Here is a 14,217-nt window from a genome sequence, read left to right as displayed (position 1 = left end):
AAAATATATAATATTGCAAACAAAAATATTATGATTCGATTTTATAAATATTTATATGTTACTTGATATAATATTTATATCGAGAATATTATATAATTTTTATTATTAAAAAAGTTTTATTTTTTAATTTTAATGATATATATATATATATATATATATACACACACACACACACACACGCGCGCGCGCGTGTGTGTGTTCGTGTTTATAACATAAAAAAATTTGTATTAATAAATCCTTCAGATCATATAATATATGACCAATGTATATGCTAATTTTGCATACATTTGCTAAAGACTAGGTCTACATTTAGTATAGATAATTATGTACATCATGTTTGTATGATATTTGCTAATATTGGCTAACGTTAACCTGAATTCTGAAGACACCTTAACAAATTGTGTCACAAAATTAAAGCTTTTCGTGAGCACGAAATAAGTGATGCACGCATAACATTCGCATGAAATTTTAAAATTCTGATAGTATAAATAAATTTTTTTTCTCTTAAAAAAAATCTTTTTTTATGATAATATCAAATGCCTCGATGGATTATTTCATGTCAAGGACATGTACAAGCAACGATTGACGAAATCAGTTGATTCTTTTAAACCGCGTAATTAAGCGGAACATATGTCATAATTTGTGTTCGACAATTTTATTTGCAATAACTGAACAATAATGTATAACAAAAAAACTGAACAAATGCGAAGATATGAAACAATTTTTATGCTTTCATATGTTTAACATTATTTTCGTTTTGATGTATCTTTTTACAGTCAAATCAACAGAGTGAATATTGATATGTTTACAATATGAACTTTCTTCTCATCTGAGATATGAATTTTTTTTGTAAATAATAGAAAGATAAATATTAAAATAACAACAATTAAAAAAATAAAATATATAAATAAATTATGTAAAAATGTAAATAGTACATAAATTTCTCTTATTTTGCAGATTAATTTTTTGAATTTATAACGGTCGATTGCTAGCTGTGACAAATCTTTTTTGAAAATGTAAATGAAGTACAAATTATTTTGATAAATATCAAATTCATAAATATCAATTCATAAATAACACGTGATAATATGATTATAATCTTTATTATACATAAGCGGGTGAATGTGTATATATAAACAAGTTATAACATACTTATAATATATTTAACAATTTTCAATTTTTCAATTTTTGCCTCTTAAAGGATGCATTCGCGTTAAATAGTTGCATGCATTTTAACAATGGGAACAAATTTTACACGAAGTGGATGAACAGGGTGCAGCACTAAATCAATTTCCATTTGCAAATCCTTTAAGTAATCAATAGGCTCCAAGTAGAAATTATGAATCAGAGAGGCTATCATTGCTTTCATCTCTAGTAGAGCGAATCGTTGGCCTGCAATTTGTTATATACCTCAAATTTTTTATATGAAAAAATATCGAAGATCTAACTTACCAATACAGTTACGTGGTCCAGCACTGAATGGTAAATACGAGTAAGGATGGCGATTTCGAATTTTCTCTAACAAAAATCTATCAGGATCAAATATCTCTGGATTTGGCCAAAAATTAGGATCCCTGTGGAGTCCATAGATATTAAGATGCACAATTGTTTTAGCGGGTATTATATATGACTCTGTAAAGTATATTTTTTTTTAATTTAGAAAATATTAAATAGATTGCATACGGCTTATTAAAATAAAAAAAAAATTAAATTTGTTTCAACAAAAAGTACTATTGTAATGTTAGCTATCATAATATTGTATTTTATAAATATTTATGTTAAATTTTATTACATTTCTACATTCATTTTATATTGTAGTATGTTAAAAATTATTTATACGAAATATTAATTACATACTTAATTTTATGTCTTCCGATGTAATTCGTGATATAAAATAAACACTGGGATACAAACGCAATACTTCTTTTATACATCTATCTAAGTATGACAAATTTTGCAATATATTTATAGTAAATTTCTTTCCATTTTCTTCTATAGCAGTCCTGATTTCATCTCTGACACGATTCTGTGTATTGATATTGTTAATTTTGTTAATTGAAAAAAATTCTATCTACATAATAATGCTCATTTAACGAAAGATACCTGAATGTCCTTATGTTCAGCTAGTAATAAAAGAGCAAAACATATACCCTTTGCTATAGTGTCATGACCCTATAATTACATATATATATATCATTATATGTGTAAATAATGAATAGAAAAATTTAGAAAAGATTATAAAATGATTATATAATGAATAAAAATTTCGTGAACTGAATTTTTTCTGCCAACGTAGCAATACTGTAAGTTTCTACAGTGGCGTGGCATGTAGTAGAAAGTCTAATGAACACGTTCAATACAATTTTGATCACTAATATTTGCAGGTTTTTGTGTCAATAATTGTGAGAATAATTTTTTTGCACCATTAGAATAGAGCGTGATGTTTTGACAAAACAGAGAATCAAATTTCTTGTGAAATTAGGAAAGAATTGGATAAAATTTTATAATCAAACCATCTGTAACATTTGATGAACTTTTCTAACTTATTCTTCTCGAATTTCAGGAATTTGATTTTCTGTTTTGTCAAAATATCAAGTTTTATTCGAAAAATGGTGCAAAAAATTACACTTTCTCACAATTATTGCTCACAAACCTGCATGCATTAGTGACAAAATTGTACTGAACATGTTCATTAAACTTCGTACGTACCACACCACTGCAGAAACCTATAATGTTGCTACGTTAGCAGAAAAAAAATTCAGTGTACGAATATTTTATCCACACCACGTATATAAAATACCTCGAACATAAAAGTATCCACTTCTTCTCTGATATCTAAATCAGTTAAAAGACCTTTTCGAGACGCTGCTATTAAAAGATCCAATAATGCAAGCCGCTTTTTCCGAACTAAAATGTTAATGTATAAATTAAAATGTTAATGTTAATCTCTAATATAATTCTATGATATTTTTATTAAGTGATATTAATTTTGTTTAAAATTTAAATTGCATAATTAATAATATGTAAAAAAATAATTTATAATATTACATGCCAATCGAAATTACAGAAGAGATTCTAATAATTGTACGTACTTTTAATCGTTTCTACGTCACTTGTCTCTGTCATTGTGTCACTATCAAAATCTTTTAAGTATTGATTATTGGTACATTCTTGATAAAGTTTTCTTTTCGCAATAATCTATACAATTATCATATTAATCTTTTTCGAAAGATCCCGTTTGCTTACAAATCAATTGCCTACAGTATTGTTTGCCTACATCACTTTTGCGAACAAATAAAAATTTCAGGAATGAAGTCACATTTGCTTACATGTATTATTGTCTACATGTATTATTACCTACATAATAATTGCCTACAATTATTGTGTGCAAAAGTACTTGTAGATAATCGAGCCATAATTTTTGGCAATAATTTTTGTGCACGAATGAACGACAAACGATGCTGTAGACAAAAAGAGCCATCTCAATCTTTTCTGATAATAAATACACTAAACTTTTTTAATATAAATACACTAAGAACATATAAAATATCATATAACAATTTCAAATTTATGGAATTTTTATAATATAATTTTACGTAATATGAGTTATATAAGCAAACATTAAAAAATAATTTTAATATACTCGTTCAGTAAATCCGTGTAGTATCCTCAAAATTTTTGCTTGTTTTTTGCCTTTTGATATCAATGAGAAGATCCAATTGTATCGCAGCCACTGCCTCATTAATCTAAATCATAATTATTGAATAATAAATATGCTATATTAAAGAGATGATTGTATTTTGTGAAAGCTGTTTTTAATTTTATTATCAATTTTAATAGCATTATAACTACTTGAAAAATTCTTAATTAATTTACATTTAATAATAATAAAATTTATGCTAATAGGATATATTGAATGCTTTATATAAATATTGTGTCTTTTTAAGACAATTTTGTTACAATTGAATAAAAATGCAATTGGATAAATATTTTTTATTTTATGTATCTTTTGTTTATGTATCATGTTATTTAAACGTTCAACATTTCAAAAGCTGTAAACATTTGGATAGATCATATTGTATTCAATAGAGTAAAACAGGGATAATTGAGCCAAGGGGCAAATTGAGACATGCAAAAATCTCACAACTGAAGTTCTCAACTGAAACAATATCTCAGTAACTGAAACGCATGTAGACTCATCTATACTTGCGTAAGATTGCGCAGAGACTTAGAATACTGATAATCTGTGTTTAGCTGAATATATTTGTTTTTATGCATAAAAAATAAAATTAAAAATAAAGTATTATGTCAGTGTTCTTTTAGTTTACGTAGTAATTGAAGTAATTGATAAAAACTAGATGTTTTTTTATCTAAATTATTAATATATTTATTAATATATTTTTAATTTTAATGTTCAAGTTGCTATTGGAAGTACAAATTAATTCGGTCCGTTTTCTAAAAATGGCTCCAGCTGTTGTGAATGGTTCATAGTGATTTTGGCGATTTCAGAGAAGTTAAACATCTGCTAATAATATTCAGTTTATATCGCTTTGAGTTTCATACAAAAACCTTGATTTTTACTGTGTTTGAAATGTTGAACTTTGTGTTAACCAAGCAGCATTTGCGGGAGATTTTGATTTTCTGCTTTAATTGGAAGAAAAATGCAACTGAAGCCCATCGAATGCTTGTCGAAGTTTATGATGACACTGCTCCAACTAATAAATCATGTAGGGAATGGTTTCGACGTTTCAAGGATGGAGATTTCAGCGTTGAAGACAAGCCTGGCTCTGAACAGCAAAAAAATTCGAAGACAAAGAATTAGAGACATTATTCGAAGAAGATCAAAGTGATCAAACGCAAGAGGAGCTTGCAGAATCATTGGGGGTTAACTCAACAAGCCGTTTCTGTACGATTGAGAGCCATGGAATAATTCAAAAACAAGGAAATTGGGTGCCTTATGAACTGAAACCGAGAAACGTTGAAAGATGATTTTTCACTTGCGAACAGCTGATTCAAAGGCAACAGAGAAAAGGTTTTTTGCATCGGATTGTGACTGGAGATGAGAAGTTGATATTCTACGATAATCTCAAGAAGAAAAAATACTACGCTAAGCCCGGTCGATCTCATTGCCATCGATCTCAACATCAACACCACGGCCGACTATTCATGGTTCGAAGATCATGCTCTATATCTGGTAGGACCAAAAGGATCTTGTTTACTATGAGCTGCTGAAACCTAATGATTCCATTACGGGCGATCGGCTACAATTGATTCATTTGAGCCGTGCATTGCGAGAAAAACGGCCGGAATGCGAGCAAAGACATGATAAAGTTATTCTTCTTCATGACAACGCTCGGCCTCATGTCGCTAAAGTCGTAAAAAATATTTGGAAACGCTCAAATGGGATGTTTTACCGCACCTATTCTCTGGACATTGCTCCTTCTGATTACTGGTTGTTCCGAAGGAACAGCAAGTCACTGGTTCACTTCTTTCGCAGAAATTAAAAATTGGCTCCAAAATTGGATTGCCTCCAAGACATTTTTTCGAGATGGAATTCGAAAATTGCCTGAGAGATGAGAAAAAGTAGTAGGCAGATGGACAATACTTTAATTGATCTGTTTATTCATTTTGTTTTAAAATAAATGCATTTTTGAACACAAAAAAAACGGACCGAACTAATTTGTACTCCCAATATATATTTACAGTTTCTGAGTTTTACCTAAAAAATATTTTAACTGGTATGAGACTAATTGGACCAAGTGTTTTACCAAGCTATCGCAATTGTTCATAGTATTTATATGTAAGTTACCTATACATGACAATTTCGCCCATTTCATGAACCGCTTTTCGATATCGTTGTTGGTACGCACCTTGGTCTCGTAGAGAAATGCCCATGGCAGTTTCTGCAAATGCAATTTGTTAAAATTTTGCAAATATATTTGTTAAGATATTATATGTAATCAATTATTTTAAAATATCTTATGTTGTAATAAATAGATTTATTATATTGATTTATATATTAATGCATATATTTATTAATTAATATTTCATGTTTTATCTTTTTTTCCGGAATAAAATATTATATATATATATAGTTATAAAAATGAGATACAATACCGCATATTGCATTCAGTGTATGTTCACTAATAAACGGTATTAAATCTTTTACAACAGTGCCTCCTGTATTTTTCAAAGATTTTGTCATATTTTCGCTCTCCTCGATCAAAATCTCAACAAAATGCTGCAGTATATTAAAATGAAATGCTGGAGTTAATATCTTTCGACGAGATTGCCATTTAGTGCCTAAAACAGAGAGAATAAAATAAAAAATTACATTGTTAAACTATACATACATCTATATATAAAATATACATACATCTATACATACATCTATATATAAAAATTTGAACATACATATATGCTGCTCTATAGGTAAAATCTCTTACTTCTCAACATAATTTCTAATTAATTAATTTTTTTACTTAGCACCAATTATTTAAAATTTTTCTCTTCTTTTACGCGTTCTAATGAAATTTCTCAGTTATCATTTAATAAACATATTAATGAACAAAGAATTTATTAAATATTTTTATTATTTTTTAAAAATATTTACTCAATAAAAATATGTATTATACATTATTGATATCACATAATAAAAATTTTATCAATGAAGAAATAAAATTTATTATACAAAAAAAGGATCTGTGATATATGAGTAGTTTGATTATTTTTGTATACTTGAGATTATATATGTAAAAACTATGATAAAATTCGTAAGGATATCTTTCTGTATACACATATTCTCTTTACTGAATATATCTACATTATACATAGATTTACTGAATAAATTATAATCAAAAAAGGTTGTTATTTAAAATAATATTTGGCTTAGTTGCAAAGTTTTAATCGTTTATGTAATTGGAATTTTCTATAATTAGAGCAGAATATAATAATAAAACTCATATACAATTACAGATATTATATTTTTTAATCTCACACGCATTATTTTACCTCCACTAGTGAGAAGACCTGTATTGAACCAAGGAAGTAAAACATCATAAATTAAACTCTTATTGATATGTTTCATGTTATTTAATATTGCCTGAAATTACAGATACTGAATTAAATATTATTTAACTTAATTTTAATGAAGATACTATAAGAAAATATCTCAGACATTTTATCAATTTTAAGTAATCGGTTTTCATAAACACTTTCTATTTTATTACCTCCATATCATCCGGATCACGGAGTGATACAATAGGCGTAAAAAATCCCCAAATTTTACAAATCGGATAATATTTATCAGTTATCGTAATCAGAAGTTTCCAGAGATTCTCTGAAAAATGTATTGTAAATTTTAAAACCTTACTAGAAAAATTTAATGATAAATATTTTGTAATATGTTATACATATGTACATATGTAATTAATTTATTTTTTCTGTGTAATAATATTTATTTCCTTATTTGTCACCTAAAAATGTTAGGTGAAATATAAATTATGTACGCAGTACATATAATTTGAATCGTTTTATTGAGATGTAGATATTGAATAAATAACAACTATCTAATTAAGAAAACAAATGTTATTACTTAAAAAGAGTTATTATTAAACTTATTGATAACTTTATGTAATTATTAAACACATGGTAATATTGATAATTGCACATTTTAGAGTTAGGTAATTTATGGAAATATTAAAAGTTTCAATTTACCTCGTGAACCTTGTAACATTAGTACATGACCAATAATTGGATAACTTGATGGTCCTGGTATAAGGTTAATAAGGCGTCCATTTCGTCCGTAATGCACGTAATAATTGTATATCAATATAATAAGAACAAATAGTATCAATGTGATAACAATCATTGTTGATCTGATTATCAATCCAATTCAGTTTTCTTCAACTTTCTGCTTAATTTTTTATTCACACGTATTAAAATACGTGATATTTGCTTCAAATCAAATAGTTATAAAGTTATTTCAGTGTCCTAAATATTTATAACAAATAAAAGATATTAATTATCAATAAAGTATTTTATCAATAAAGAAATTTTAAACAGATTACAATTTTTAATATATAACAGATAGAATATAATGCATTCAAATTAAAATAAAAATAATGTTGTGACTCTAAGAAAAAAATCAAATACACTCTGTCAAAGAAAAATATCTATAACAGAAAATTAGAAAAAATTTAGGAAAGTTTAAATACTTGTAACACAGTAAATAATTATGATACAAAAATGCTTAAAAAATGAAACTGAAGTTTGAAGTCTATATTTTGAGAAACTTTTAGTGTCGATTGAACGGGATAACTAATTTTTTAATAGCCGATGTTAGAATGAGAATCTGCAAAATTGATAAATGAAAGTTCAGTTTCCGAAATTGCATGGAAGCAGTCGACATCAATCCAATAAAAAGCGCGTGAAAATTCAAAGTTTCCTCTTCAAAATACTATTGTGAAACTCGATATGATAATTTTTCACTAATGAGTTATATCAATCTGAGGAAAAATAAATTATATATACAAAATAACGATAAATTGTAATTTGTAATGTTGCCGTCATCAGTTTAAACTACTGCGATTCTGTCCAAGACATATCGAGTTGTTTATTTAAAATTACATCTGTACGTGTGAGAAATAAGAGGGAGGCAATAGGCTACTTAAATCCAATTGGAATTGGCAATTTTAACAAGCTCTAGCCTATCTGAATACATACTCGTACACTGTGAAAAGCCCGAATGGATTTGTTATATTACAGGCAAAATCCGCATAGTGGACAGTGTTAACATTGCTCGAGTTGCCTGATGCTGTGTAATATTAGCACTGCCCAGGCCATGTTAACATTGCCCAACTCAATCGCTTTGGGCAATGTTAACTCGTCCACAATGTCGACACTGCCCACTTGTGGACTTTGCCCGCAACATATACTGAGAAATTTCATTGTTTCTTTTGTAAAAAAAAATATATACGCGCGCGCGTGTACACATATCACACACATATGGATGTAATTTCAAACAATTAATACAACATGGCTTGAACAAAATGGTAGCAATTTAAATTGGTAGTCGATATTGTGTATCTTGAAACACCAAAAAAAAGTGTGAAAAAGTGAGAAAAATTGCTAAAATATTTATAATTTTATTGGTGAATACTTAATGAATTTGATTACTTTGTAATTTTCATTTTATTTCGAAATACGCATTAGACTCCCTAATGACAACGGTATTACAAATCAATTTACCAATATTTAAAAAAACATAAAAAAATCTTTTTTTTTTGATAATTCAGCAAAAAATTACCATTTAAATTTTAGAATAAAGCATTTTGAAGAGGAAATTTTGTATTTTTTCGGACATTTAAGAAGATTTTAAAGTGAAGTTCAAACTTTGACGAAATCATCAGAAATCATTGTTTTTATCATTTACTATCACACCAATATCTCAATCTATGATATACGCAATCATATTCGTATTAATTTTCGTATAACAAATTCTTCGAGATAAAGCGTCTAATAGCGAATTCAGCAAACCGTACTACACACTGCACTGTCTCTGTGCGTTAAAATTATCGTATTCGGCAAATAAAAATTGACCTAGTATCGTGCTGAATTTATATTCGGACCAACCGAACGAGTTCAAAGAATGTTGCACTGATGTTTCTGACAATGAAATTTGTCATAACACTAAAGTAATTCTGCGTTTGCATCATATCAGGACAGCACTAGAATGTTAATTCCATAAGTCATTTCATACCATAAGTCTTAGTCTAAGAACTCAATGTTATTTATTCATACAAACTACATGTTTGTGGATTACTATTTCGTAAGTACAGATTGCAAAACTTTTGTATCAAGTAAATGTTATGACTTGACAGCTTGAGACGTCATGTTACACTAAGAAAAAATAAGAATGATAAAAAATATATCAATTTCAAAATTTTTGGTCGTTCTCGGCATAAATCTCAGCATAATTTCACCTCACAAACACGTAGTAATGCGTATATTTCAATCCTGAAAAAGGATTTTCAAATTTGTGAAAGAGAAAAAGAATATGTTAAAAATTATATGATTTATTTAATCGATAATACAGATGGCTTTAGAATCCTTTTAGCATGCTTTTATCATACATTGAGTTATATCAATTGCTTTATTCAATGTGTTATGTGGCATATATTATTGTAAATGTTGCGCCAACCATATATAGGAAAAGTAGGCCACTACTCTTTTTATCACATACGTACACACACACACGCACAAAAAACGGAATCTTATCGGGATAAAGATAAGAACGACGAGACAGGCTGCTGGTTCGGCATCTCTTAGGCCACGTAGCACGATTGGTTACAACTGAGCTGCAACGATCACCAATCGGTCACATAGGCGATTAGCTACAAAAACGACTATATAACTTTGAGATCCTCCTCGATTTGGGTTCAGGTCCGAAGCTAATCGAGCTATCGAAACGATCTCATAAGAAAACAACAAGCGTTTTTCTGTAGCCGAATCTACAGAGATACGAAGTCGAGTCTTTTTCAAAGGTTAAGAGATCTTGCCTGAACATATATTAATATTCTGTATTACTATTCAATAAATAATGTTGAAAGATCTCTGGACTATTTTTCACTACACAACTTCCTGTGAGATCGTTCGCAAGGAGAATGCGAACGATATTTGGATCGAGATCCTGCCAATCCAGGATTTCCAAACAATCACGGGCGAACGAAATTCATATGACGATCGAAGTCGGATGATTGAAACCAAGAAGCGAACAAAGCGGGTTAGATCACAAGACGAGACATAGGCTAACGGAGAATACAACATATACGCATATCTATCTAATATTCGTTCAAGTAAATTCCTTCATTCCTTTCTCTTTTTTCGCATCATTTCCAATTATGGCTGATAGAATCAAGCTACTTGTTCAAAAGCGAACATCATTGAAGTCGCAGATCAGTTTATCGAATAGTTTATCGAATCTTCTCGAAAAAAAGTATGATAAGTCCTTTAAGATTACATATGGTGTTATCAAGCTTTATCATGCGTATGAAGAATTTAACGACGAATTCATATTACTAGATTCGAACAACAATCATAAGGATGAATTTACCAATGTTCAAGAAAGATTATTCGCTTGCAGGCCAAATTGACGAGTTATTAAATACGGTCGTGTCCAACAATAGCGTTGTCTCGAAAGGCACCGCGAGCGATACCTCTTCCCCCATTGACGCGAGCGCCGCGACCGTCGCGAAGTGAAGGATAAAACTATTCGAAGCATCGTTATCGAATTTCGACGGACATTACGAAAATTGGCTATCCTTCAAAAATGCATTCGTCGCGATGATAGATACTCGATCCGAGTTATCTGAGGTGGAAAAATTACAATATTTACAATCAGCTTTGACAGGCGAAACGGCCAACAAAATAAAAATTTTATCGATCGAAGGAACAAATTATCGCAAGGCATGGGATTTATTGAAGCGCGCATGAAGTGAAATGAGTCTTGATTTCACGACATTTATTTTTGCTTATCAATTTGCTGATTCTAAAAAAAGAACCGACTGATGGCTTATCAAGGCTCGCCGACGCGCAGCAACATGTCGCATCATTGAACGCGCTGGGAGTCGACGTAAGTTCAGAAATACTTGTTAATATATTAGAAAGTAAACTACCGAAAAAGACCGCGGAAAAATGGGAAAAAGCGCTTAAAAGAGACGATTTCCCAAAAATCGATGAATTATATGGATTTCTGTATCGAACACGTGGTTCGTGTGTCCAAACGTATTCGACGCTAGAAGCGTTCAAACGGAATGACGACAAATTTTCGCCTCCCGCTAAAAGAGCACGAGCATCCAATAAGATCTTTATGATTAATGAATAACTGCGCAGCGTGTAAAAACAAATTACATCTACTGTTTAAATGCGATACATTCAAACGATTAGACATTTTCAAACGCATCGAAGTGATGAAAAACGCAAAACTATGTTATGATTGCCAACCTTTATATAAAGGCAAGCCTTGCAACTACACAAACTGCACTATTTGTCAAAAACATAATACACTATTACATCTTAAGACATTCACCTGCAACTATCATGACCGAAGCGATAGAGTTGACATCAGAAAAAACCGCATGACTAATAAAGAAAGGTGAGGGATAGCGCGACGTGTCTAACAATGATCTCTCCTACATTCACGCCACAATTGATGATGACCGCGATGATATTTATGCACGATATTGAATACAATCTAGTTAAATGTCGAGCTTTGCTGGATACGTGCGCCAATTTCATCTCCGAAAGATTGGCTAAATATTTAAAACTCCCTACCGCGACGTGCACATTATCAATCAATCAATTTTATGAGTACGATGACAAAGGGCATTCTTCGTGTTATCATTCGATCGATATACAACAATTTCTGCAAGAAGTTAACATGTTTATCGGTTCCAACGATATCAGACTTAGTGCCATCCGACCTTTTTCCGCGAGACTCCGTCAAAATATCGAACGTTAAATTAGCTGATCCCGAATTTTATTTATCACATCCAGTAGACGTACTAATTGGCGCGGGGACGACTTTGTCTCTCCTTTTAGCTGGTCAGATCAATTTATCCAAAGGGGACTACGACTTACACTTACAAAAAACGAGTCTGAGCTGGATCGTCAGAGGCGAAAGCAGATCGCTGAGTTGTCCTAGGAATGTAGTATGTACATTAGTTGATTTAAAGTCAGATTACTAAATTTTGGATTATCGAGGAGATAACGACGAGGAGACACTCCGAAATCGATTGAAAACCTCAATTGCGAAGCGCATTTCTCAAAAAACATTACATGCTATAAACACGGACGCTATGTGATGCGATTGCCTTTTAAGGATCACAATTAGGTGAACCGCTGCTCTTAAACGTTTATACTCACTAGAGCGCAAGCTCAATTCAAATCTAGATTTGAAGACAGCTTACTCACAAATTATTCAAGAATATCTAAATTTAAAACAAGCATGACTCTGATTGATGATGCGTCTGACGAAGGGTATTACATGTCGCAGTAATCAAACCATCGAGCAATACAACCAAAGTAATGGTATTCGACGCGAAAACAATGGTTTATTCTTAAATGATGTACTGTTAGTAGGACTCATTATTCAAGATCCATTATTCATCCATCTACTCCGATTCTGCGAATATAAATACGTTCTATTCGCAGATATAGAAAAGATGTATCGATAAGTGTCTTTGCATGAAAACGATCACGTGTACCAACGCATCCTCTTGCGTCAAGGCAATCAAAAGCTTAATACACTCTTTCAGCTTAATACACTCATATTTGATGTACTTTGCCATACGCACAATACAACAACTAGCAGATGACGAACGCGATAAATATCCCAAAGCATCCGTGGTCCTCTACAGATATTTATACGTGGACGATTTATTAACAGGCTCAAACACTATCGAGGAAGCGCATACGTTACGAAAAGAAGTAATATTTTCGCGGAGCGGGTTCAATATTCGCCAGTGAGCATCGAACAAAAAATAAATCATCAATGATTTAGATCTCGATGTCATAAATACCGATCTCGTATTTGATAAAGACAATCCCTTGAAGACGTTATATCGTGGTATGCTCGTGATGACGTGTTATGTTATTCAGTATGTACAGTTAATCAATCGGAGAAGATCACAAAACGAACTGTTATTTCTGAAATTGTAAAAATCTTTGACCCTCTATTCTAGGTCCTGTCATATTATACGCCATTAATAATGCAGGATTTATGGCAACACAAATTAGATTGGGACCATTCTTCCTACTATATACACCGCATGGACCGAGTTCACAACCCAATTAAACTCAATTAATGAATTAACAATCGAATGCTGGGTAATACTTCCCGGTTAGACTGACGTCCAAATTCATGGTTTTTGCGATGCAAGCATCAAAGACTACGGCGCTTGTCTATACATTCGTTCAATCAACAAATATAATAATGCACAATGCCTTCTGTGTGCCAAATCACTGAGTCGCACGCAAAACTAACTTAAAGATCATGACTATCCCTCGGTTGGAATTGTGCGACGCGTTTTTATTGGCCAAGTTATATCGCGAGATACGCGACACGAATTAAACAGGTGATAATTATGGAACGATTCAACTATTACGCTGCATTGGTTGAGAACTCCGCCCCATCTCTTAAAAATACACGTGTCACAT

General features: G+C 30.8%; 1 protein-coding gene across 1 annotated transcript; it reads right to left on the bottom strand.

Moving 5' to 3' along the window:
- Positions 1-1,213: 1,213 nt before the first annotated feature.
- On the bottom strand, positions 1,214-7,870 carry LOC105627579 (cytochrome P450 4C1-like). Its single transcript, XM_012208861.1, has 12 exons — positions 7,717-7,870; positions 7,230-7,339; positions 7,012-7,102; positions 6,118-6,303; positions 5,810-5,903; positions 3,644-3,746; positions 3,093-3,198; positions 2,801-2,907; positions 2,104-2,172; positions 1,858-2,026; positions 1,453-1,632; positions 1,214-1,392 (listed from the first exon to the last, which is right to left on the bottom strand). The coding sequence occupies exons 1-12, from the start codon at positions 7,868-7,870 to the stop codon at positions 1,214-1,216; spliced, it is 1,548 nt and encodes a 515-aa protein (XP_012064251.1).
- Between the last annotated feature and the right edge of the window lie 6,347 nt (positions 7,871-14,217).

Source organism: Atta cephalotes (assembly GCF_000143395.1).
Source record: "Atta cephalotes unplaced genomic scaffold scaffold00009, whole genome shotgun sequence".
Taxonomy (NCBI): domain Eukaryota; kingdom Metazoa; phylum Arthropoda; class Insecta; order Hymenoptera; family Formicidae; genus Atta; species Atta cephalotes.
The sequence above is the reverse complement of the archived record's forward strand: the minus strand, read 5'-3'. Positions and strand labels throughout refer to the sequence as shown.

Excerpts from the sequence above, each read along its gene's own strand:
- LOC105627579 (XM_012208861.1), bottom strand. The coding sequence starts at position 7,870 with ATGATTGTTATCACATTGATACTATTTGTTCTTATTATATTGATATAC. Across the intron at positions 3,747-5,809 it reads GGCGAAATTGTCATGTATAG|ATTAATGAGGCAGTGGCTGC; the intron begins GTAACTTACATA and ends ATTATGATTTAG. Across the intron at positions 1,393-1,452 it reads TGGACCACGTAACTGTATTG|GCCAACGATTCGCTCTACTA; the intron begins GTAAGTTAGATC and ends AACAAATTGCAG.